Here is a 27,173-nt window from a genome sequence, read left to right as displayed (position 1 = left end):
GGGGTTGGGGCAGTGGGAGGGGTTGGGGGTAAGACAGGGCCTGGGGTTGGGGCAGTGGGAGGGGTTGGGGGTAAGACAGGGGCTGGTCTCCAGGCTAAGGAGGAGGCCAAGTCAGAGACTGAGGCAGCTCCGGTGGTTGACATTGCCAGTTCCTCAGTGGTTGCGACTGTTGCCACTACCAATGGCACCGCAGAGCTGGCCTGCCCTGACCGCAGCCCAGCAGGAAGCTGCACTACCAATGCTACCACCAACTCTGAGAACAAGATGGCTACCGTTAACAGTCCAGAGACAGCAGTGGAGAAGAAACTGGAAGAGGTCACTGACAGTGACGGCAGCAACACCAACAACAGCAAAACCTCAGAACCTTCCCCGCATTCTTTGCCAGCTCTTGTCAGCAGTTTGGACGATAAAAAGTAATGCTATGTCTCTTGAGTTGCGAGAATTCAAACGTATATTAAAAAAAGACTTTTGCTTGCACCTTACGGTGCCCTGAAGTTGCCAATCTGTATAAATGTTGTTTGTTTGCATTGTATTGTCAGACTGTGTCAATGGTAGATAATATACAGCCCAAGTCACATGGCCCTGGAAAGATGTAGGCTATTCCGCCCACAGAGATGGGGTAAAGGGAGGCTTATGTACCAGTGTCATCATGCCAATTAGTGATAGAAGTCAGTGGTGGGAATGCTCAAAGGGAGATTTAATTCATCATCACACCAGTGTGTGCCTGTTATAGTGAGCCCCATGTTGTTCTCTGATAGGGTGGGGAGACAGGTTCTGATGGGGTAGGGAGACAGGTTCTGATGGGGTGGGGAGACACAGGTTCTGATGGGTTAGGCAGAGAGGTTAATTTCAACATGGAACCTGTCAAAGGGTTCTGATCTAAATGGCAACGTTCATCAGACCTCTCTTCTCAACCAACATAATGTGACCAACACCCTAATATGACTAAACTCCCCATCCCCAATCATCAACAACCCTAACTTTGCCATCAACCATTGTCCCCAACTTACCCTCTCAACCAACAGCCCTAACCTCCCCTATCATCCAACAACCCTAACCTCCCCTATCATCCAACAGCCCTAACCTCCCCTATCATCCAACCTTAACCCCCCTATCATCCAACAACCCTAACCTCCCCTATCATCCAACCCTAACCTCCCCTATCATCCAGCAACCCTAACCTCCCCTATCATCCAACCCTAACCTCCCCTATCATCCAACAGCCCTAACCTCCCCTATCATCCAACCTTAACCCCCCTATCATCCAACAACCCTAACCTCCCCTATCATCCAACCCTAACCTCCCCTATCATCCAGCAACCCTAACCTCCCCTATCATCCAACAACCCTAACCTCCCCTATCATCCAACCCTAACCTCCCCTATCATCCAGCAACCCTAACCTCCCCTATCATCCAACAACCCTAACCTCCCCTATCATCCAACCCTAACCTCCCCTATCATCCAGCAACCCTAACCTCCCCTATCATCCAACCCTAACCTCCCCTATCATCCAACAACCCTAACCTCCCCTATCATCCAACCCTAACCTCCCCTATCATCCAGCAACCCTAACCTCCCCTATCATCCAACAACCCTAACCTCCCCTATCATCCAACAACCCTAACCTCCCCTATCATCCAACAGCCCTAACCTCCCCTATCATCCAACAGCCCTAACCTCCCCTATCATCCAACAACCCTAACCTCCCCTATCAAAACCACTATGGTACCGGTGCCTTTACGACCGATACTTGCCGACCAAATTGCAATGCAGACTTAGGTGCCTCATTTCAGTGGCATGCCCGAGCTGCTGAGTGAGATATCCGCCCTCCAGAGCTACGAAACCAGCGGCACACGCACCTTCACTAACATTATGGTTTGGAGCTTGTTGCTTGGAATCCTCTTTAAATTAAAGAATCTGCTTTCAATCCGCTTTAAAGGTTCAGGCACCATTTATGCACTGGTACCGTTTTAAAAGTATCGTCGTAGCACCGCTATCGGAAAAATCTGAAAGAATACGCATCCCTATCTTCCAACAACCCTCACCTTGCCATCAACCATTGTCTCCAACTTACCTCCTCAACGAACAGCCCTAACTTCCTCCATGAACTAACAACCGTACCCTCCCCTATCAACAAACAGTCCTACCCCCCCATCAACCAACAGTCCTACCCCGCCACCTATCAACTAACAGTCCCAAAAAAATTAACCCACAGCCCTGACCCCCCCTATCACTTCCCAACCTGTGTCCCTGAGCTCAGGCAGAACAAACGCTGAGCACCATGTTCAGCATGGACCAGGTACTGAGGATGAGGTTGAAGCAGGCATGATAGCCTAACAGATGTGTTCAGTGGTGTCGGTCAAGTGTAGTGATGGAGTTTCATTTGTGAGTCAAGTGTGTCAACTGTGAGCACTAAATGTGAAATTGCAATATTGCAATGTCAACACACAAAACTATCTATATCTGGGCTGTGTTTCTTTTTTTTATAGGAAAAGATATTCAGGTCTTCCTAGTCTAAAGAATAAGTGCTTTCTGTTCCTGAACCTGTTGGACTGGCATTATTAACACAAAGGAATCCTCTTTTTGAAGTGGTGATCTTTGCATTATGTACATTTCTGTTGAATTCTGAACTGCCAAAATGCTATTGTATCCAAATTCAGCAGGGACAAGTCCACTTACTGTATTGAAAGATCAAGTCATTGGCAATCGTGAATTATATATACTACTCCCCCAGATAGAGGCAGGAGAGCTTATTAAACAATAACATTGAAGGGACTTTTTTTTCTCTTGAAATGGGAGGATTTGTTGTATGAACCAACGTAACGTAGCGTAACGTAACGTAACGTAACGTAATGAACCTGTTCCTTCAGATGGATCTCAAAGGACAAAACCACAAATCCTGAAATTAAAGCACAAGCTTGCTGCATTACAAAGAGAGCTTTTTGTATGTTCATATGCATCTCGTCGTCGTGATGTGACTTATCCCCACATTGCCAATATTTTTCTAGGAGGAAATCGAAACCTCTCTGACATTCAGGCTCGAGTTTAGTTCATATTTTCTGAAGGAATGCCTGGGCTTCTGTCTTAGAAAGCCCTTCATGAAGGAATGCCTGGGCTTCTGTCTTAGAAAGCCCTTCATGCCATGAGTCGATTAGATTGGTACATCTCTTTTATTTCTGGAGCATGTCTGGGCTGAAAAGGGATGCGGTACTAGTTGGCTTGGTGGCTGTCAGGTTTGGTCTCTCTGTCAGCTGAACTGATCATGACTTCTGGCTCGTGGTTGGGTTTGGGGCGTTAACAAACTCATTCATTAACGGTGCCTCGGGTTGAGCTGGATTCTGGAATCATTTCCTTTGTGCTACATTCCAATTTGTTGCTTAATATCACTATACAGTCACTCAAAAAGGGATTCACCCCTAAATACCCTCCAAGGTGTTCAGGGCAACACCCTGGACTTTTCACATTTGTTCGATTTGATTTATTTTGAATTACTTGTCTACTATTATAAGTGAATTCTGGATTTTCATGTGATAGTATAAAATTCAGAAAACAAACATCTATTGATGTGACTTCAATGAAATGAGGAGGGTGGCTACTCAAACTGGACTTTCCAGTTTAATTTTAATTTTTATGTAAATTTCTTGGCAAGGTTAGATAAAGCTACCGTGCATACAGTAGATCGCCAATGAGATTATTTAATATCACAACTAATGTGCAAAAGGTTGAGGGGTGAATACATTTTTGGTTGACTAAAAGAAGCCGTTATAGTTGTCTCCTATATCATGTAGACTTATATCAACATATCATACACCACATTTAGTTTTCTGACATCAGATGTACAAACTGCCTTCAGTCAGAAGCAGGGGATCCCAGGAAAGAAAATTGCAGAAGGTTCTGTAACATTTCTATACGTTTGGCCATAGTATGTTCCGTTGACTGATAAATGTAATCTGTTATGTCTATAATTAAGAATTTAGCCAGTTGAACATGGAAGTAAAAGACTGTTTGGCCAAGAGATGCAATTCTAATATGTTTCTCAAATCCTTGTGAATTCCATTCATTGTGTATTTTGTTCTGGTACTTTCTTGGCTTGCTCGGGTGGATTAACTTCTCAATGAAACACACTCATTTCCTTCAACATGTTTAGCCTGTGTTCACACATGGAGAGAGTAGTCATCCCGTCTCTTCACTCAACACGTTTCTTTCAAAGAGCCTGAAGCTGGACATTTCCCTCTGTACAATAGGTACCTAGAGTGCCTTTCTTCAAACAGCAGATACTATTTGTCTCTTGACTTGCACTGTGACTTGTGAACCCTCCAGATAATCCTCCCATCCTGGCCTGTCCTCCCGAGCTCTCCAAACTCCGGCTAACCTAACGGAGCACAACTCCAAACCCAGTCCCTTCACCTCAGGCTGCCAGTAGTCAATGCAAGTTGAACCTACATTTCACATTACTCTATTTAGATTGACCAGATAGTGTTTTGTTGTTGTTTTATATAGGAGTTGCCTTAAATGTTTTTTTTCCCCTCCTTTCTAAAGTGATATTTGGTTATCTACTGCAGACGTTGGCGGACGTCAGAGGTTGGTTTGTGAAAATCTGCCACCCAGCGGTTGTCATGGTCACTAAAACTGCTCCAATGGGGAATTGATGAGAGCTTGATGGTGATATTGATCAGGTGTGACAGCCATTTGTTTTGTGATGCACTTTTGGTTTGAGCAGTATTATTGTCCCAGTGTAAAACGGGGTCCGTCAGCGACGTGAATCATGATTCTGGATCAGACTCCAGATTGAGTTGTAGAGGCACTTGACTGAAGGTCAGTCCACACGCAGGGTGCCGCTAGTTGGAGTCCAAGCACATTGAATTTCCTTTGAGTGGTTCTTCATTCCCTCTGTGTTGTGATCGTGTCTCTTCTGTTTTGTTTGGGAGGAGGGATGAGTTTGCTAAATCAGGCCATGTGAGCCGGAGCCGGAGTGCATTTGGAATGAACAAACTAACTTGCACCCTGATTGGGCAGACTTACACCCAATTAACTAACTTGCACCCTGATTGGGCAGACTTACACCCAATTAGCAACATCTGTCCACTCAGTCCAGTGGAAAGCATGCCGCCTTATGCAAATTTTTTATACAAGATTTGTCAAACCTTTTTAATATGCATTTGTTTGGGTTTCTTTTTTTAAGTTTTTATGTGAAATTCAAGTCACTTTTTCTTTTTTCTTTTTTTTACATCCTGGCATGCTGATGCCAAAAATGTGCAGTTAGAGTTAAACAGTGCAGTAGCCATCCATGTCAGTAGAACCGAAGCATTTCTTCCCCCAACACTATATTCTATGGACTGAACTGGGAACGTCTTGGCTCCATAGCATAGATTGACTTTGACCTTTGACCTTCCTTGGCTAATGCACCATGCTGAATGTTGAGATCTCAGCAGAGCTGTGTGGGGGCCGGGGGGGGGGGGGGGGCTGAACAGTCTTATGTCAAAATTGTGTGTGCATCGTCGTATTCTAGAGAAAAGTCTTAGGTTTCTATAGTAAAGCTCTAAAACGGATATATCCAAAGAATACTGCAAATGTGCATTTCTATTTGGAAGCCTTTATGTATTTGATGCATATCATTTGGATATTCATTTCTGAGTCAGCATTGTGTGCATTCACCAAGCTGGAAAAGGACTATTTGTTGGCAGCTGCGAGCCACTCAGATTGTCTGTATTTGAAATAGAGGAAGTAAAAGTCTTTATGCATTAAAATGTTCATCTCCAGTTCCTTCCATAGTGGATTGTTCCGGAAGCATCCTGTAAAGTAGTTCACACTAGTCTTGAGTTTTTAGTTCAAATGATCCGAGTCATGATTGTGGCCTTCTAGTATTGTTGATACATGACATAATCCATTTAAATGCTCACCATCCATCCTGTCCTGATCCTACACCTAAAGCTTCTTACCTCATCCACAGCTCATTTCATTGGGGGTGTGTTGAGTGCAAAAAAATAATAAAAAAAATATCTTTTTTTTTATCTTCCATTTGGTGAGATGCATTGTAGCGATATGAATAAAGAAAAAGTTCACCTGGTGTGCTGAATAATGTGTAAATTGTTAATTACACAATCTGAATATTTGTATAATTGTTTGTATTTTTTCATAATGATTTTGGAAAGGAATGTGTTTATTTTTTTGACTTTTTCTTCTGTTCCAGATGTGTCTTCTGTTGGCCTGACATTGTGACTGGTCTGGTGGGATTCTTACCTCTGTATTGAGCCTCTTCTGTGATGATATCTTTGTATGCAGTGTTTAGGAAATACTGTAGGGAACATGGGGAGGAGTTGATATTAGGAGCATTTGATCAATTTGTATTTATTTATTTTATCATTTTGTTAATAAATTGTGAAAAGCAACGTGTCTCATCTGTGTGACCCCTTTTTATTCATTTAACAGGGTTCATGGTCATGGAAAACTCGGAATCTCAAAATCTCATTTTCCAGGACTGGGAAACTCGTGGAACTAGTAAAATGCCTTAAAGTTTGGGGAAAATCGTGGAATTTTGTTGTGTGTATTGAAATTACAGTAATTTATGTAATAATTATTATACCTTCCATCTGACCCACATATTGACTCCAAGTCCAAATCAATACCATGAATTATTACTACAACTACACTGGCCAAAGAGGACACACTTTATATTGGATTAGTGTCGCCTTGTATTTTATGTGACAGTGACGCAGTGACTGAACTAAAAATCCAATATACGGTATATATATGACCCCTTATGGGACCTTGAATGAAAGGTCATGGAAAAGTTGGGAACATCCAACAAACAATGTGTGGGGGGGGGGGGCTGTTTAGATAAAAGGGGGAGAGACGTGCGCTGCCATGGCTGCTGGAGACTGTTATTGCTCTTATTAGAGGAAGAGCAGGCAGAAATATTTGGCACAGTAACTTTATTTTTTGCGCAGTTGCTTTCTTCCGTTTTCCATGTCATTTCCTGTGATAAAAAATGGTGGTCAAAGCTCGGGGAGGCGACTGACTCGCTGCAAAAACTGACGGCAAACTTTGCATCGGCGAGCCGCCTCGCAGCCAGCCGCCGGGGCTCAGTGGTCGGGGGGAGACTCGGGACAGACCCGGGGGAGAGTGGAGGTCCCTGCTGCGTTTCTGCACAAGGTGAGTCTGTTAGTTAGTAGCCACTGTGGCCACTGACTGAAAATGGCTTCCGAAAACAGCAGGCAGATTGCCAGTTGCCTGCAGACGGAAAGCGAGCAGAAAGCGTTGCGCAGATCACGACTACACAAATACACACACATTCCCGACTGGCTTTTCTCCTGATATTGATGTGAAAACTTGAAGACAACTTTTTGTTTTCCGTCTTTTCTGGTCTGTCAGCCCTCTGAGCGACAGACCACAGCCAAAACACTTGAGATTCATGGCGAGTGGAGACATTTGTAGTTTTTCTCAGTCTTTGTCTGGGGTCTTTTTAACCTTACTGCTCCTCACCTTCAGCTGGGTTTAGATGCGGAAATGTACACGTCCAGGAGGTCATGTTTGGTAATGGTTCTCAAAGTGCGGTCCGGGGATCCCCAGGGGTTTTTGAGGGGGTTCCAGGAGTCCCCAGCAAAATGGGTCATTTATTTTCACTAGAATTCCAACCATAACTAACACAATGATAAAATGTATATGACTATGTTGGAGTTCCTACACTGTAATAAAACATTGAAAAGTGTGATGACCCTCCCACTCTTCTGGAGCCTGGTGTTGGGGTCGTTTTAGTCCCTTTCGGACTCTTCCGGGTATGACGTCATCGTCACGTGATCGTCTACCCTACAAGAGTCCCTTATCCATACATAGACTTGCCTGCGACTCTCGCTTTCAAGCTGTCTAAATCAGAGATACACACGTATTTACAAGTGTCACAGAAACATTTCAAAGCCACCTACTAGAGAAGAAGGGTTCATTGCTTCTCGACGGAGGCGTTTGAAAGCTGGACGCTGCTCATAAATGCCTCATTATCTGAATTCTGTGCTGGTCATATTGTTTTTTCTGGGTTAGAGCTCCCAGCATCACAGCGCTCAACAGCGCCACTCTGGTCGATGAGGATCCTTCCTTGACTTTGAGAAACGGTGAATGTCTCGTCATAGACGCTAGGGTAGCTGGCTGGGGGCGTGGTCAGGGTGGGCTAAATCCTCCCGTTCTCCCCATTCGGCATAGTTAGCATTTAGCTGCTAGCCCAGCCCAGGCAGACAGGAGTGGTGATCAACCACCGCAGTAAACGCACATCTGAACAGATGTCTATGTACCTGTTCTAGAATCCCCAATCCTGTAGTGTAGAGCTGCAGCACCGTCCTTTGTTGAGTCAGCCCATTGAGATATGTTTTTTTTACCCCACTCGCGCGCCAGCCGTAGTAACATTTTGTGGGTGTTCCGTACTTCCCACACAGACCGACTATCTATTGCACTTAAGACCTTCAGACCATTGTCCTCCTTACCAATGCACTTTTTGTTCTGTTTGTATATTGTTGTTTGTATTGTCTAGTTATTTTCCCTCAGTTGTAACTAATACATTTGACTAACTTTTACTTTGGTGTATGAATCCTCTCATATGTTACTTACAACCCAGCTCAAGGAGGAAGTAACAAATACAGGGAGTAAGGGTCAAAGTAAAGGTTAAAACAATAATTTATTAACTAAAACTAGGTGAAAATAACTAGACATCACAAAATACATTGAACAGAATAACAAGAGAGACTGAATGGCAAGATGGGGCCAGGAGAGTGAGAGCTCAAATCGTATCAGATGGAGAGGATCCTGGGACAAAATCTTATCAAATGGAGGTCCATGGTCTAATTTGTGTCAGTTTAGGGGTCCTTGATGTGAAAAAGTTTGAGAACCACTGAGCTAACAGAAGTATCATCAGTAGTAGTATCATCAGATACACAGTGCTGATAGACCTCCAAAACAGTTGACATGAGTTGGGTTTCCATCCAAAGGTATCACAAAAAATACAAAGTTGTGCGCATTTTCATCCACTACCGTTATGTCAGAAAATGTATTACCAACCATGTTATGATCTCAGAGATAATTCTGCTGGCCGTCGTCTGTCTCCAATACTGTCCATTCTAACTCTAAAGTGTTGGAAAACCTGTGTCATTCCTTTGGTCTAAACAACTGATAAAGCTTGTGGAAGAGTTTGTGGAACATCTGAGAGCATTATAGACCTTGTTCTAGTAACGGACAAATCTAAGATCTCTCAAAGTGGAACCATAGCTTATGGGGCCCTATCTGTGGACAGGCGATATATCCCCTATTTGCGCTTGCGCACCTGTTTGCGCATGCCTTAAGGCAGGGAGTCTGCCTTGCGCATTTATCCAGGTGTTATGCCGAGTTTTGCACCCCCGCCCGGCAGCATCCCCAGTGCCACCTCACAGGAGCATATTGTAATGATTTATACAGAAATGTAACTGTTTAAAAGTGATATAATTGTCTGGGTCTGATTTCTAAGTTAAACAGCCCTGAAATATGGTGGGGATGCAATTCTCGGTGGGGATGCGGAAACGTTCACAGCATGTGCCGCAGGCGCAACTTAGAGCCGTGCCAAAATCATCTGCGCCCCAAAATGCCTGCACAAACGGGATTTGGGCGGTCTTAAATACCAGAATTATTCACAGGTGTGGCCAGGCAATGCTGGTGCCCTGTTTTTGTGCAATTTGGCATAGCGCCACCTACTGGCAACATAGAAAATGTGGTTTATCTCAAGAACCATTCGTCAGATCGACTTCAACTTTAGGGAGTGTGCTGAGGGGAACTTGACACAGTGCAGTGCCGAATTTCGTGTAATTCGGCACAGCGCCACCTATTGGCCACACAAAAAGTGGTTTATTTTGAGAACGGTTCGTCCGATCGACTTCAAACTCGAGGAGTGCCCTTAGGGGGACTCAAGGAGGTGCAGGGAGCTGAATTATGTGCAATCTGGCATAGCACCACCTACTGGCAAGACAAAAAGCGCGTCCGATCGACTTCAAACTCGAGGAGTGCCCTTAGGGGGACTCAAGGAGGTGCAGGGAGCTGAATTATGTGCAATCTGGCATAGCGCCACCTACTGGCAAGACAAAAAGCGCTTTATCTCCATAGCCATTCATCTAATCGACTTAAAACTCGGGGAGTGCATTTGGCATAGCGCCACCTACTGACAACACAAAAAGCGGTTTACCTCAATAGCCATTCATCTGATCGACTTCAAACTTGGTAAGTGTGCTGCTGGGAACCTGACATAGAGCAGTGCCAAATTTTGTGCAATTGGGCACAGCGCCACCTACTGGCAACACAAAAGGTGGTTTATCTTGAGAACCGTTCATCCGATTGACTTCAAACTTGGGGAGTGTGCTCCTGGGAACTCGAAGTAGTGCGGCGCTGAATTTATTGCAATTTGACATAGTGCCACCTGCTGGCAACACAAAAAGCAGTTTATCTCGAGAAATATTTGTCCGATTGTGACTTCAAACTCGGGGAGTGCGCTGCTCGGACCCCGATGGAGTGCGGTGCCGCATTTCATGCAATTTGGACTTATTCCAGGACTGTCATTCATTCATTCATTTCCTTTATTTTACCAGGTAGATTATTGAGAACACATTCTCTTTTACAATAATGACCTGGCCAAGAGGGCATAGAGGCATACACAAAAATAGAATCAATACAAATAAAGACAAATATAAACAGTGTTAAAAATCATTTAGCACAAAAAAGTCACACAGCAAGTCTTCGACTTAACAGACAGGACAAACAAAACATACAGGTAGTGCAGGGTTAGGAGACGGGGCAGGGGAGTCAGGACAATTGGCAATTGCAAGCATGTGTTAAAAATGACTTCAATATACTGCCAAAGGCAGCCAGGTCAACAAACTGGTCCAGCTGAAGTGATTTGTTGAGCCCATTCCAAGCAGATGCAGCAGCAGAGTGGAAGGCTTTGCTACCAAAGGAGTTCTTGGTTTTGGGGATGGCGAGAGTGATGACCGCGTTCGATCTGAGGTTGTAAGTAGATGTGGAGATGTGCAGAAGATTGGATAGATAGGCTGGGGTGTGTCCAGTGAGTGCTTTGTAGATCAGGGTGTACCAATGTCTATGTCTGTCCTTCGCGTATCTCGAGAACCGTTTTGTTGGGTCGACTTCAAACTTGGCTTAGCCTTAGGGGGACCTGACAGAGTGCAGTGAGTGTGCGGGGGGGAAGCGCCCACGGGGTGGTGCATGGGGGAACGGGCACTGCACTAGTACTACTAATTTCAACAATTATTTCACTTCCATTGCTACAGTAGGTAGTAGTAACTGGGATATTTGAGATTGGGCGGGTGAAGACATTTTATGCCAATTTAAGAGTCCGTGATACCGAACTAAAAATCTCTCAGCACTCAGAAATACTATGTAGGCAGAAACAGACGAGGTCAGTAGAATGGTCAAAGTGATATGTTCTGCTCTGGACTTCCACAGAGTGACGTGAAGTGGATTTCCGCCAACATGGTTCCAGGATGAGCGAGCAGACGCTGGACCTCTGGTGTAAGTCTCCTCTTCAATTCAGCTGTTTAACTTGACAGGCCTTTACATGATCCCAGTCTTCCTGCCTACTTCCTCCTACTAAGTATACAAGTATGGTGCTTAAGCTGAAGAAATCCTAAGTATTGAATTTTAGCTAAGTAATAATGTCAACTGAACCAGTAGCTGGTGTGTTTGGCCTGCAGTCTGTGAGGACTGCCAGAACTATTTTCAGAAGGAGTGTCCTTCCCACGGACCCCCGCTGTTTGTCCCTGATACTCCTGTGGCGCTGGGGTCGGCCAACAGGGCAGCGCTCACGGTCCCGTCTGGTGTGGAGGTCTTCACAGAGGGAGAGGAGGTCGACGTACGCTGCGTGGATGTAAACATCCCCAAGGGGGCGCTCTTTGGTCCATACGAGGGGGACCTGGTGTCCAAGGACAAATCATCTGGCTTTTACTCCTGGATAGTAAGTCCAACCAGGCCAAGACACGTTTAGAACCAGTCTGTCTGTCTGTCTGTCTGTTTTGTTAATGTCTTTCTATTGTGACTTCTCCAGATCGTTGATTTTAACAACGCTTATCGTTCCATCGATGGCAGCGATGAGACTAAAGCCAACTGGATGAGGTAGCGTTCATTGCTTTGAATATTAAATGAGTGAGTCTTAAAGGAACAAGCGTGAATTCGCAATAGCTGCGACCACATATGCAAATTACGAAATCCGAAATGCAGGATGGTAGGGGCAGTCCAACCTACTCTGCCTTTGCCACCCTGCATTTGCCCCCAACCGCATTGGCATGAACACAACACACACACACACACACACACACACACACACACACACACACTTAACACATGCCAAATGTCTGCCTCCTAGGGCGAAAAGTGTGCCTATTAGGGGGGGTGAACTTTTTGTGGACCGACCAACAGAGTGACTTATAGAGCTGCTGGTCGCAGCTAAAAAAGACCTAAAACAGCCTTTTAAAATAACATCTGTTGGTCATGTATTTTGCATTCCTGCATCCATTTAGTTGTTAAAGTTGGTGTAATTTGATCAACCGTTCAGAAGATTGAGGAAAAACAATCTGATTTCCCCATTGATGTCAAAGGGGTTTTCTGTACTCTGCTGTACATTCCAACAGTTTAGTTTGCTCCTACGAGCCTGAAGTAGGGCTGGGAAATAAACCCAAAATGTATCGGACCTGACATTTAGAACCTCTAACCCAGCCAGTCTCAGCCTGTGGGGCCGCGAAGGTACTGCAAGTGAGCCGCCAAATCATTTGCAAAACATTACAATTGTGTGAGAATGCATTTCTCCATTATTGAATGATACCTGTATTTAATTTGTAATAACATTTTTGTTAATTAACCTATTGCCAACAGCCCCTCACTTTTAGTTTGTGGTGCTGATGGACAGCTCCTTTTATCGATAATATAAAAAGTGCTCTGAGAACTCATCATTTGGCCTCTGTACTGTTTACGGTCAGATGTGGGCCGCGAGCATTTTTGAGATTTTCAAGTGGGCCATGAGTCGGAAAAGGTCGGAAACTGCTGCTCTAACCAACTTAATCTTGCTCATGTCAGATAATTCAATGAATTAATTAATTGAGTGAGTGAGTGATTGATTGATTAATTTATGTTAATTCGGTTAATAGTACATTTTAAGCGTTCATGAACTGTTATCTTAAAAAAATACGACATCTTGTTCAGTCCCGTGTCTCCGGCCCCATCCAGCTAACGTTAGTCTGCATTCAGGCGTTCACTCAAAGCCAAGCTGTAGGCATGGAGGATTGAGCCAAAACAACGAGCAAAAAAAGCACCGTTCAGTCAGAGAACTATGAGGGCAGTGTAAAAGAATAAAATAATAAATCATGTAATAAAAATTTAATAAAAGTAAAAAAGTATGTCTCTGTGCAAAGCTAACTGAAACTCACGTCATCAATATAATTCAAAGACTCTTAAACTTAAAATATTCCCTCCAAACATGTTTGATGTATAAGATGTATAAGACTATACTTTGAATAATAATTTGTGTGTATAGTAGATTCCCTGCGTACCAACACGAGGGTTGCAGGTTCGCGCCCCCGTGTTACCTCTGGCTTGGTCGGGCGTCCATACAGGCACGATTTGCTGTGTCTGCGGGTGGGAAGCCAGATTCAGGGTATGTGTCCTGGTCGCTGCACTAGTGCCTCCTCTGGTCGGTCAGGTCGCCTATTCGGGGTGGAAGGGAACTGGTGGGAATAGCATGATCCTCCCACGTGCTATGTCCTGCCTGTGAAGCTCCCCGCTGTCAGGTGAAAAGAAGCGCCTGGCAACTGCGCATGTGACGGAGGAAGCATGGTGATAGTCTACGGCTCTCCCCAGATTGGCAGAGGGTGCAGCAGCGACCGGGGCAGAAAATAAATTGTGATGTGGTTTGTCCACAAAAAAAGGTGTACATACATGTAATGCGTGAAAGCTGGGAGAGCACGAGATGAGAGTGACAGACATAACGTTACATCGTGAGCAAGCAACCAAGTCTGTCGTGCATTAAAACTAAAGTAACTAGCCTGTTTTGAAAACATAAGGGGTAGATTGTACAGATATTTGTGTTATAAATGTACTGTAGGGAGTAGGGATGTCAACGGTTAACCGTTAATCGATTAACCGTCGCTAACGTCGTTGTTCGGTTATTGCTGTCGGTCTATCAGTTAATATTTAAAAAAAAAAATTTTTTTTTGTCTATTTACTCTTGTAATGTTTACATAAACAGGAAATAAAGCTCTCAAAAATATATTTCCTTGTCATCCATATAAGAGCCAGACTGATTACCTGATCAAAATGTGGCAATAAACTTATTGTTTCCTGTTTATGTAAACATTACAACTTGTAATGTTTACATAAACAGGAAATAAAGCTCTCAAAAATATATTTCCTTGTCATCCATATAAGAGCCAGAATGATTTTGGAATGATTACCTGATCAAAATGTGGCAATAAACTTATAAATTTCAGCAAAGCCAACAAAAAATAAAGGCATAATTCTAACACAAAAAGCATTAACATTTCAGCATCTAAATAGACACGCCTTGTTTGGGCATGAGCTCATTGAGTAAATAGAAAAAAAAAAGAAAAAAGAAAAAAATAATAATATTAAAAAATTATGAATTAACCGATAGGTTAATCGATTATTAGCGTCGGTTAATCGAAAGTGAAATGAACCGAAAATTGACATCCCTAGTAGGGAGTAAAAGTAAAAAGTTGTCGATAAAATAAATACTCAGTAAAGTACAGATACCTGAAAATCCTACTTGGGTACAGTAACAAAGTACTTAATTACTTCCCATCTCTGTCACAGTGACCAACAGGATAATTTGTGGGTGGTGTGTGTGAGCTGCAGGTTTGTACGGACCTCGTCAGACGAGAGCGACAGGAACCTGACGGCGTTCCAACACGGTCAGAACATCTACTTCAGAGTGTGCAGGCAGCTGGTGGCCGGAGACAGGCTGAGGGTTTGGTACAGCGACAAGTACATCCAGAGACTCCACAGCGTCTCTCAGGACAGCATCGACCGCAACCTGGACACAGGTGAGCTGGACAGGTGGTCGCTGCCTTATTAGCCTTTTAATCCCATTATATGTACACTTTGACACAACGCGCCACCACAATTTTCAAAACTTGCGTTTCACTACATTGCAAAAGTAGCTTCATTTTCATTTAAAAGTGCTTAATTTCTGTGCAACAAAAGCTGTGTTAAAGCCCCAAAAGTAAACACATTTGAAACAAATCTAAGTATTCTACAACACATGTCAGCCATTTGAAATATAATTTGGTAAATTCTGCCCTCTCTTAGTTACACCACAGCATTGTAAACATTTATAGTGCATCAGGAAAGGAAAACAACTGGAAACTGGATTCTTTCTTGTTTAGAACCTAGCACAGTATTAAATACTGAGTATCTCAGGAAAAACTATATTAATATTGCATCTTTTGTGTTTAGCTCAGTCTCACAGCATTGTAACATTGTACTGCAGCAAGAAAGGAAAACTACTGTAAACACTTTAATTACTTTAATTTGTCCGTTTTAAAACAGTGCACCAGGGGGTCCTTGAGGCGTGATTTCTAACCCCACATAGGATAAGCAATAACCACGCCCTGTGGCGCCGGGATTGGCCAGGAGCAACACTGGAGGGCACGCAGCCCAGCGATTTCATGAACCAACTGAATAGCTCTTGAGAACGGACAGCGATTTCGAGAGCAGACATTATTAAGAGCGGACATTGAAAGGAATTATGGTCACCTACCTTCCTTAGCATAGTAATAATAATAATAAGCATAATAATTGTAATCTACACAATGTACACAATCTACAAAAACATGCAATAATATAAACGGTGTTGTGTTCACGTTCATAGCTCATATAAAAAAATGTATCATATCGTTTTTTTCAAGCTCAATTCTTACCCAGAGAAAAGGTACAGCACTGAAAATGTAACAAGCAATAGTTTTTTAAACATCTTTATTTTAAAAGATGAAAAACCCAGGTGCTTTAGTCCCTAGCTTCAATGCTCCTGGCCAATCCCGGCGCCACAGGGCGTGGTTATTGCTTATCCTATGTGGGGTTAGAAATCACGCATCCCTGAGGGGGCCAGGGGTTCCCCAGCAAAGTGTATTTATTTAATGTTTAACCGATCAACCTTTATTTAATTTAAAGGGATATTTCAGATTTGTTGATGTGGGGGTTATGAGGGACTTGTACTACATGCAGTAGAATGCAGCCGGCACAGTCCCAGTTTGGAGAAATGGAGACCGGCCGCGTCAGGCAAGTAGAGCTGTCTGGGGGGCACGGTGGTGCAGTGGTAGTGCTGTCGCCTCACAGCAAGAAGGTCCTGGGTTCAATTCCCGCCTGGGACACTGTGCGCTGAGGGTGTGTCCCCATTCCCATGTCCTAGTGCCTACTGTCCGAGTGGGATTGTCAAAACTGCCTTTCTGTGTGGAGTTTGCATGTTCTCCCCGTGCTCCCCTGGGGTTTCCTCCAGATAGGAACCCCCCGCTAAAAACATGCAAAAAAAAGTAGACTTCCAGGGCGGAAAAACATAAAATGCTTCTATAACTGCTCAACTGGAGTAATCCATCTCCACAAGTGTCAGAGAGAGGGGGTGGAGGAGAATGTTGGACCTGCAAACCTGCACCATTTACTTCCAACACCTGGGTGGGATTTATTTTCTCACAAATGAGTCTAAAGTTATAAAGTTTACACTCATTTTTAAGGGAAAAAAAAGAAAAATTATGTCGATCGATTAATGTACTAATCATTGCCGCTCTACTGTTGTGTTGCAGGCTCTGGGGATCCAGTGGTACTACGCAGGCTGGATCTGGACGTTAAGGCTCCCTGTCTGCACGGGGCTCTGCAGGGCAAAGCCAGCCTCAGTAAGCAGCCAGGCGAAGAGGCAGACGGTCAACCTCCTGCCAAGAAGAAGAAGATCGACCTGATCTTCAAAGAGGTTCTGGAAGCTTCTCTGGAGGCCTCGGGCAGCTCCAGGGCCCAGCACTCTGCCTTCCCTAGAGAGAGTAAAGTCACTGGGCTGGGCCTCGGCTTTGACCGATCTGAGGCCGACTTTCACCTTCCTCCTCTGAAGGTCAGTCAGTGTTGGGATGGTTACTTTTAAAACATATTCAACTACAGATTACTGATTACATGCCCTAAAATGTAATTTGTAACATATTCCATTAGATTAGTCAAATTAAGTAACGTATTCTAAATCCTTTGGATTACTTTTAAAATACTTCCATCAGTCAGACAAATTTGTCTGGGTCACTCTGTACGCAAACGTGCGGGCAATGCGGTCGCGACACGCACTAATGTTATGTTGCAACCTTTAGCATCTTTGTCATTAAAATGTTCTTTATATTTTCCATGTCAAAAACACATTCTTGAGAGCATCCTGGCTGTGTGTCTCCTCTGACATAACAATTCTCTAGTGGTGTGTGGCAGGTGCACTGCGCACGCACAAATTGTTGATTTTTTTTAAATCTGTTTATGAGAAATGCATGCCTCATATGAATTTTAGAGCAAATACAACAAAACAAAGTAATCCCTTAAAGTAATTAGTTTTTGAACTCTTCCTGCCAGCATTGACGGGGTCTAACATCATTTCTGAGACAACGCTTCCCTGCCAAACACGTGATTCCACAGCAATCCATGTTTTCACTGTTATATGATGGACGGCTCTCTTATGCACCTTATGAAGTCTCCCATCAGAAAACCTAAACTTGCTGCAATTGTTATTGAACAAAAGCTATTTTATTTTTAAATTACAGAACATTTGGAACATTCGTAAACAATGTAGGCCCATGTTAAGTTAATGTCGAGTTAAAGTTCATGTTAGGGGTTATAGTAATGTAGGCCTATGTGAAGTTAATGTTGAGTTAAAGTTCGTTAGGGGTTATAGTAATGTAGGCCTATGTGAAGTTAATGTTGAGTTAAAGTTCATGTTAGGGGTTATAGTAATGTAGGCCTATGTGAAGTTAATGTTGAGTTAAAGTTCATGTTAGGGGTTATAGTAATGTAGGCCTATGTGAAGTTAATGTTGAGTTAAAGTTCATGTTAGGGGTTATAGTAATGTAGGCCTATGTGAAGTTAATGTTGAGTTAAAGTTCATGTTAGGGGTTATAGTAATGTAGGCCCATGTTAAGTTAATGTTGAGTTAAAGTTCATGTTAGGGGTTATAGTAATGTAGGCCTATGTGAAGTTAATGTTGAGTTAAAGTTCATGTTAGGGGTTATAGTAATGTAGGCCTATGTGAAGTTAATGTTGAGTTAAAGTTCATGTTAGGGGTTATAGTAATAAAGAACATCAATAATTGAATTATTTTCTGAAGACAGATTGTTAGAAAGGTTGGCCACCCCGGGGGCCTATCCTGGGCCGTCCACCCAGCCCCGTGGAAACTATTCCTGGATCTATTGAGAGTGATGACATCACAATGGAAAGTGCAGCATCAAACGATGACATCACAATGTATCCTATGACATCATTTCGGTGTTAACCGATGATATCATAACCATCCATATGACATCAGACCTGACACCATCATTAGACGTGACATCATCGGCACACTAAAAGGGAAACAGTCGAAAGGTTCGACTCACGTTCTTCATCGAATTATGTCACGACCACAGAGTCCCATACGGAGTGATGACTCTATGGACGAGCTATATGACTCTCCTCGGGGTGATACCCCAGGCCGACGTCTAGGCCAAGACGAGACAGCCGGAGGTGCTCAAAGACTAGACCATCCAGGTCATGAGCGGCCGTGGCGGTGGGACCTCCCATCATGTTCTAACGAACATGCCTGAAACAATGCACGCGACCAATAACAAACCAAGCTCATTCCTCCTATAGAGGAGATGGTTGGTGATGCGAACCTACTTGCGGGTAGTCTGCAAACCCCCGGGCGAGCCAGACCGACACAATGCCCGAGTCAATGCTTGACATCCTCTGGAGTTGGGCACAGGGCCTCGAGCTTCTCAAGGTACTCTCTCTGTCTGGCTTTCTCAAGTTCCAACTCCATCATTTCTTTCTCTTGCTGGAGCTCTCTCTGTTTGGCCTCCAGCTCCTTCCTGCTGGCTCAAAACTCCGCTCCTGGTCGGGGGCGGGGGCCCTTTCCTGTGACAATGCTGCTATGAGGCTCCAAGGAGCATTTGTTGGAGAGATCCGGTCGGGCTCTTGGGGCCCGGAGCTGAACAGGTCTCGCCCGGGGTTTGCGGACTATCTGCAAGTAGGTTCGGAGAACCAACCATCTCCTCTGGTAGGAATGAGCTTGGTTTGTCATTGGTTGCGTGCATTGTTTCAGGCATGATGGAAGTCCCACCGCCATGACCTGGATGGTCTAGTCTTTGATCACCTCCGGCTGTCTCGTCTTGGCCTAGACGTCGGACTATATATATATATATATATATATATATATATATATATATATATATGCCCCCCTTTAGGGTGATAATTCCACTCATGTTAAAATACAGGGGTGTGGCGATCACTGCACAAATCCGATTCCTACAAGTTGGGTAGCATTACTAAAATAAATAAGACTATTGATCCAATGAAGCCACATTAGCGTTCATATATTGCACTAAGGAACGTACGTGACCATCATTTATTTCAATGTCCGCTATCAAGAGCCATTCAGTTGTTTAATGAAATGGCTGGGCTGGGCAGAGTGTGTGGTGTGTGTGTGTGTGTGTGGGGGGGCTGGGCAGAGTGTTTGGTGTGGGAGATTTGAGCTGTCAAAAGGGAACAAAGGCTCGCTCCTGGCCAATCCCGGAGCTTGACTGCTGCGTAGGCGGGCACAGGGCCTGGTCTGCCCAAAACCGCGGAGGGGTTCCGTAACAACACGTCAGTTAGTCATCTGTAGCTAATGGCACAGCAGTGCAACGCAGCAATGCCAAAACAGCTGATACCGTCACAACGGTATGATGAAAAATATTTGTGACTTTCTCAAAACTGATGATAACGCTGATAACACGGACTCATGACAGTCAATCAAACCTGAAGGATTTTCTCACCCTCGCAGACAAACGTAGCCAAGTCAGTTCTCTCTGGTAGTTTAGTAATACAGTTCGTGAGCTCTCAGTGTGAATTTCAGCTGGTAGATGAGTCCAACCTCCAGAGCCGGAAAACCAGTCCAAGTTTATTCATATTGGACGTTGCGTGTCCAAATCGCACCAAATCCAACACTTGCAGTAACGTTAGAATGCAGAAAGTTAACTCTTTATTTTATGGGGCATTTATGGCCCCCTTCATCCCAATTCCCATGTATTCCCTCTCCACCTCCTCCCTTTCCCTGCTTTCTCCTCCCCCACTTTCTCTCCCCCTTTCTCCCCTTCCCTGTGTCTCTCTCTACCATAAGATTGTTCAACCATGTTATTATTATTATTACTGTAATTGTTATTGTTGTGTCAGCTAGATTTAGCTAGACATATTCTCTGTGAAGCCCTCTGAGACATGCTTGTGAATTAGGGCTATACAAATAAACTTGACGTGTATTCTGTTACTCCCCAACCCTGCTGAAGGTGAAAGAAGAGGAGAACCAGAGCAACGAAGAGCCCTCCACTTCCTTCTGCCCCAACTGTGTCAAGCTGAAGAGGAGGGTCCTGGAGCTGGAGGCGGAGCTGTCGCGGGTCAGAGGAGAGAAGGGGGCCACGGGGGTCATGGCCTCCCAACAGGCCATGCCCAAACACGAACAGGCCTCGCCCCACCCTGAGCAGGGTCCCATCGAAGACTTTCAAGGTAGGTTCCAGAGCAATGACAGGCACTGTTCTTCTGCTAGAACCGATAGATGACGTCTGTTAAAGGTCCCATATTGTGCTGTTTTCGGTTGTTTTAAACATTTGTCAGTGGTCTTTAAAATAAGGTCACGAATTCTGTTTGGGATTTAGAGAGATATCGATTTTTTCCCTGGCATTTCTAATCTCTCTAGCTCTATGCTCACTTTTGGCCGCAGAGGCGCTGCTCTGATTGGCCGCAGAGGCGCCACTCTGATTGGCCACCTGATCTGTCACTCAAAGCAAAAGGGGTTCAGGGGGGTCTATGTTTATTAAGGAGCCTGATAGCAGAGGGGATGAAGCTGGCCCTCCCCCTGTTTGTTTTAAATATAGGGGCAGCATATCTCCTACCAGAGGGCAGGATCTGAAAGCAGGTGCTGAGGTTATGAGTTGAGTCCCTCGCGATCTTACTTGCTTTCTTCACCGCCCTCTGGTCATAGAGCTGCTGGAGGGGTGAGCACTGCTCTCTGCAGAGCTTAGACCCCAGGTCGATCACCTCCGCAGTTTGGCCTTATTGGCCTCTGAGAGACCCTCACACCAGGCCTGAAAAGAGAAGGTGAGGAGGCAGATGTAAAAGCTGCGGCGCTGCCAGCTGCCTTGGATTGAGACTGCCTCTTGATTGAACCAGGAGATGTGGGTGCACACAGGACTCTGAACAGAAAAATGTTGTATGTGTACATCACATACTATGTAGCAAATTAGCTATTTTCATGTATAGATAATTTTAAAACATTTCTGTATTTATTGAATTTAATTTTTATTTACAAAGTTTTGTGTGTACAATAAAAATTGGTTGGGAAACATACCATAGTGAAAGTCACCTAAGCAGACGGCAGGATCTTACTTCTCTTCATCCTCAAGATGTCTACTCTCCTGGATGGTCTCTCTTGGGAAGGTGGGGACGTCAGACTGGTTGTAGACTAGAGGCACAAAAGGGGAAAGTTGGCTCAACTGAAATCTCTGCAATCCAAACTACATTACCCACAAACTACAGCCTCAATAATTACCATGTATTCTAAATGTCTCAACAGTATCAAGGAAAATAGGACATGATAACCTCCAGAGAAGTAGTATTTCTTGTAGTGTCATTTTTCATGTTTTATGGTTGCTACAGCTGTTTACAAAACTAGCTAGGCTTGCCAGAGCTGCAAATGCAGAAGTGAAATGCTACAGTATGCTGCATCTAATCAGCCAGTAACTTGTGTAGGCTATCTTCCAATCTTTTAGTGTTGGAAGTAAAATGTTCATGGTGACAATAGTCCCTGGTCACCAAAGTAATGTTACCTTTCTAGTTTAGTTACAGTTGTTGATCGGTTGTCTCCTGTCATGTGTCCAAAATCAGCCAGAGAAGCTAAGCTTTGCTATCATGCTAACTAATGGCTAAGGCTAGCATTAGCTCACTTAGCTTGTTGCAACTAGTCCCTAATCTTGATTAACGTTGCAGTACGTGTGTCCTAACGCCACCAGGACAAGATGTTTGTTTTGGCTGGCTGAGGTTAGCCTGCAGTAAACTGGCTGCACAGTTGTTGTGGCTAATAGCCTCCATATTCACACTAGGCCCGCAGCTAAGCCTACACCACTAACGTGCATCTGTTCCAACAGAAAGAAATGATGTTTTCAAACCCAGCTGGCTGTAATATAACTGTACAACCACAAAGTGGTGACACCCAGTTCATTGTTTTCTGGACATGTTTCCATGCTACACAGTAACACAGCAGCCAACAGACCTGCTGTGCCGACACAACAGGCTTCCTCAGGCTGCAGGCATCTGTCGGAGGACTGGGCTGTGAGGGGCGGGTCTGTCAGAGGACTGGGCTGTGAGGGGGCGGGTCTGTAGGAGGACTGGGCTGTGAGGGGCGGGTCTGTCGGAGGACTGGGCTGTGAGGGGGCGGGTCTGTCAGAGGACTGGGCTGTGAGGGGCGGGTCTGTCAGAGGACTGGGCTGTGAGGGGGCGGGTCTGTAGGAGGACTGGGCTGTGAGGGGGCGGGTCTGTCAGAGGACTGGGCTGTGAGGGGCGGGTCTGTCAGAGGACTGGGCTGTGAGGGGGCGGGTCTGTAGGAGGACTGGGCTGTGAGGGGCGGGTCTGTCAGAGGACTGGGCTGTGAGGGGCGGGTCTGTAGGAGGACTGGGCTGTGAGGGGGCGGGTCTGTAGGAGGACTGGGCTGTGAGGGGCGGGTCTGTAGGAGGACTGGGCTGTGAGGGGGCGGGTCTGTAGGAGGACTGGGCTGTGAGGGGGCGGGTCTGTCAGAGGACTGGGCTGTGAGGGGGCGGGTCTGTAGGAGGACTGGGCTGTGAGGGGCGGGTTCAGCAATTGTTGAGCTCGACGCCTATTGTAACTTTTTTATGTCGCAAAATCCTCAAACTCTGATCCGTCCCTCACCTGGGATGCCATCTTGTGGCGGTGGAGTGAGTGTGACAGTAGCAAGTGATTTCATACTTTTACAGCTGTTACTTTACACCTCCAAGTTGATACAAACCACAAAACCCAATCAAAACCGAATTTCACAGTATGGGACCTTTTAAGTTTTCACAGAATAGTAATATGAGAATATTTGGTTTTCTCTGATTAAATTGGAATTTGCCTTATGGAAGTGTTTTATGATGTTGAGTTAATATCCTTTGCTTTGTTGTGATATGAATCGTTATCTACGCTGGATCTATTACGATTTTTAAATATAATATTTAATCTTAATCATAATATGTAGAGCTTCAACGATTAATCAATTAGTTATCAACTATTAAACTAATCACCAACTACTTTGATAATTGATTAATCGGTTTTGAGTATGTGTTTAGATAGATAGATTGATAGATGTGTGTGTGTGCAGATCGACATTTTATGACATTTTATAGCCCTAGAACTAATCAATCGAGAAAATAATCATCAGATTAATCGAGAATGAAAATAATTATTTGCAGCCCTAATACTATGATAGTCTTTTGTTCAATGTTAGATCAATTTTTCGACCTTTAATAAAGCTGTCAGCAGAAGTTGAATGTGTGTATCTTTCCGTGAAGGGATGGCACCCCTGACGCCCATCCAGGTGGTTCTGGACGAAGACGATCAGGACGTGGACTCGGCAGACGAGTCGATTGTTGCCGACCTCGTAATTTCTCCAGACGACTCGTCCAAGCTGTCCTCTGGACCGGGACGACGGATCCGCCGCTTTAAACAGGAGTGGCTGAAGAAGTTCTGGTTCCTCCGCTACTCGCCCACCCTCAACGAGATGTGGTGCCACGTCTGCCGCCAGTACACGGTCCAGTCATCACGCACCTCCGCCTTCATCATCGGCTCCAAGCAGTTCAAGATCCACACCATCAAGCTGCACAGCCAGAGCAACCTCCATAAGAAGTGCCTGCAGCTCTACAAACTGCGTATGCATCCCGAGAAGACAGAGGAGATGTGTAAGAACATGGTGCTGCTGTTCAATGCGGCGTACCACCTGGCCCTGGAGGGCCGGCCCTTCTCTGACCTGCGTGCGCTGGCCGAGCTGCTGAAGAAGTGCGAGCTCAAAGTGGTGGACCAGTACATGAACGAAGGCGACTGTCAAATCCTCATCCACCACATCTCCCGGGCTTTAAAAGAAGACCTGGCTGAGAAGATGCGTTTGTCTCCGTTCCTCAGCGTCATCATGGACGCCCAAAATGACGACCTTTTCTCAGACACTGTGGCAGTCTATATCCAGTTCACTACCAGTGAGGGTTCCCCCAACACAGAGTTCCTGTCCTTGCAGAGACTGAGCATGTCCAGTGTGGATGGCTATCTCCAGGCCATGGATCGGGCCTTCGGGGTTCTGGGCCTCAGGTTCCAGGACATGCTGGTGGTGGGTCTGGGCGTGGACGGCACCAACATCTCTTCAGGAATGAGAGCAAACCTGTACATCGCTGTCCAAAAGACTTTCCCCTGGATCCTCTGCCTTCCCATCATGATCCACCGGCCCCATCTGGAGGTGCTGGATGCCATCAGCGGGAAGGAGCTGTCCTGCCTGGAGGACCTGGAGAACAACCTGAAGCAGCTCCTCAGCTTCTACCGCTACTCCCCTCGCATGATGGCTGAGCTCCGATCCTCCGCTCCAACGCTGTCAGAGGAGACAGAGTTCCTGGGAGACATCAGGGGCGTGCGATGGATCATAGGAGAGCCTAACGTTCTTAATGCGCTCATCAAAGATTACCTGGAGGTGGTTGCCCATCTGAAGGAGATCAGCAGCCAGACGCAGAGGGCCGACGCTTCAGCCATCGCACTCACCCTCCTCCAGTTCCTCCTGGACTACCAGTCGGTAAAGCTGATCTATTTCCTCCTGGACATCATTGCTGTTCTCTCACGCTTAGCCTTCGTCTTCCAGGGAGACTACCTGCCGGTGTCGCAGGTCGACATGAGAATAGAGGAGGCCATCCAGGAGATTGGCCAGCTGGTGGACTGTCCCGGAGAGTATCTGCAGGAGTTTGAGGAGAATTTCCGTGAAAGTTTCAACGGCGTTGACTTGAAGAATCTGCGCGTCGCCGAGTCCAAGTTCCAGTCGATCCGAGAAAAGATCTGCCACAGGAGCCAGGGCATCCTGTCCCAGAGGCTGGACCTCCAGAGTCGCTCCGTCACCAAGGCCTGCAAGGTCCTGGACCTGTCCACCTGGCCTCGCAACCGGGAGGACCTACAGGCCTATGGGGAGGAGGAGATCCTGCTGATCTTTGATCATCTGGAGACCATTCCCTCAGCAGCTCAGGAGGGCTCTCAGGCCAGGCTGGAGGCCAGGGGCAGCCTGGTGGTGGAGTGGAGGGATCTGAAGGCGGACTACTACAGCATGAACGGTTTCAAAGAGGTCGTCGGCCACATCTGCCGGTACAAGCAGCGCTTTCCTCTGCTCAATCGCATCGTGCAGGTGGCCAGGGTCCTGCCTAGCTCCACCGCCTGCTGCGATAAAGGCAGAGGGTCTCTGCAGAAGGTGTGCAAGAACAATCGCTCGCGGCTGACCCTGGAGCAGATGAACGACCTGCTGACGCTGGCTGTAAATGGGCCGCCAATCGCTAACTTTGAGGCCAAGCGAGCGCTGGACAGCTGGTTCGAGGAGAAGTCTGGCAGCAGCTACTCACTTTCCGCCGAGGTGTTGAACAGGATGTCAGCTGCCGATCACAAGTCTGTCTTGCACAGCGTGGACGTCAACACAGAGTTCTACCCCAACGTCTAGCAGCAAAACCTCTAAGAGCCATCTGCAATCAGCTGCACCTCCAATTGAGTGCCAACGTCATGCCCTCTTCCGGGCTCGGCATACCAACCAAGGGATTTCATCCTTGGTTCATGTTCTATGGTCTCTAAATAGCTGAATCACTTGGTATTTTTATAAGCACGTTACAACATGTCTATGGAAAAATGAATGGCGGAAAATCCCTTGGTTCCTATGCCTAACCCAGAAGAGGGTGTGACTTTGGCACTCTATAGAAATCTCCCCAGATTGGGAATTCTGATCTAGAATCAGTTTTTTCCATTCAGGTTACTACGACTATTGACTCATGACTTTTTCCACTGATAACAGATAAGCATTCTCAAACTGAGGGCTACCAAATGAATTTGCCATAACAGTCCACAGGCTCTGCTGGAATAAAGCGCTTGTTGTTGCCATGGCTTCACTTCTGTAGGTGGATATTAAGGAATGCTCTTGACTCGTATCTAAAAAACAATGAGCAGAAAATATTCTCATTTGGGTGACGTCACCATTTATTGATTACACCCGTTTGCAGATTACAAAGAACAGTACTTTACCAATGACATGTTGAATTGGTTCGAATGCTGGTTTGACAAAGACGGCATTATGGTAAGAACTGCATTCCCAACACCTACAGATACAAAACTGATTCACATACTGATTACTGCTAGTTTAAAACACCTGCTGCATTGTGCTACCTGTATCACACGCCCAAAACATATACTGCCATCTTGCGGCCAGAGTGAATATTAACACTATAGTGAACTATAAACAAACACAAAATTGTAATGAGTAAACACATAATTCTAATTAGCAAACACATACAATGTAATGTAAGAAATAAATGTTCAAGTTAGCTACTATCAAACAGCTCCTACAGCAGTGGGGGGCTAACCCTAACCCTACAGCAGTGGGGGGCTAACCCTAACCCTACAGCAGCCAGTTTGACAGTTAGTGTTTAAACACTGCTCTCTGCTTTAATTGTCTTGCCATTGGGAGAAGTCATTTAGTGCCTGAAAGTGCAGAAATGACAAAGCTAGACTAAGACAAACTATGTGTCTCTAAGAATCCTCCAAGGCTATATATTTCTATTAGAAATGCATAGAAGCCTGCTGTAATATACTGTATATAAACTGTATATATTGTACATGCATTTGAGCCTGTTTTTAAAG

The 27,173-nt window shown here is 45.2% G+C and overlaps 2 protein-coding genes across 2 annotated transcripts in view; both read left to right on the top strand.

Moving 5' to 3' along the window:
• Positions 1-577, top strand: part of phf21ab (PHD finger protein 21Ab) — a 46,483-nt gene extending 45,906 nt beyond the window's left edge. Inside the window, exon 18 of the mRNA XM_083663313.1 lies at positions 14-577. Within this exon, the coding sequence (XP_083519439.1) occupies positions 14-417 (404 nt within the window). The 3' untranslated portion in view covers positions 418-577. The remainder of the gene's footprint in view (positions 1-13) is intronic.
• Positions 578-7,037: 6,460 nt separating this feature from the next.
• Positions 7,038-26,028, top strand: prdm11 (PR domain containing 11). The gene is made up of 8 exons (XM_083663176.1): positions 7,038-7,154; positions 11,466-11,531; positions 11,714-11,973; positions 12,064-12,131; positions 14,883-15,070; positions 16,823-17,121; positions 20,555-20,771; positions 23,825-26,028. Exons 2-8 carry the CDS (start codon positions 11,504-11,506, stop codon positions 25,984-25,986), a joined length of 3,222 nt encoding a protein of 1,073 aa, XP_083519302.1. The 5' UTR covers positions 7,038-7,154; positions 11,466-11,503; the 3' UTR covers positions 25,987-26,028.
• The last annotated feature ends 1,145 nt before the right edge of the window (positions 26,029-27,173 follow it).

The sequence above is a fragment of the Poromitra crassiceps genome (genome assembly GCF_964638095.1).
Source record: "Poromitra crassiceps genome assembly, chromosome: 30".
Lineage (NCBI taxonomy): Eukaryota > Metazoa > Chordata > Actinopteri > Beryciformes > Melamphaidae > Poromitra > Poromitra crassiceps.
The sequence above is the reverse complement of the archived record's forward strand: the minus strand, read 5'-3'. Positions and strand labels throughout refer to the sequence as shown.

Bases quoted from the DNA above. Each gene is read 5' to 3' on its own strand.
- prdm11 (XM_083663176.1), top strand. From the start codon at position 11,504: ATGAGCGAGCAGACGCTGGACCTCTGGT. The intron at 12,132-14,882 runs GTAGCGTTCATT...TGTGAGCTGCAG, and splicing joins ACTAAAGCCAACTGGATGAG to GTTTGTACGGACCTCGTCAG. The intron at 20,772-23,824 runs GTAGGTTCCAGA...CTTTCCGTGAAG, and splicing joins TCCCATCGAAGACTTTCAAG to GGATGGCACCCCTGACGCCC.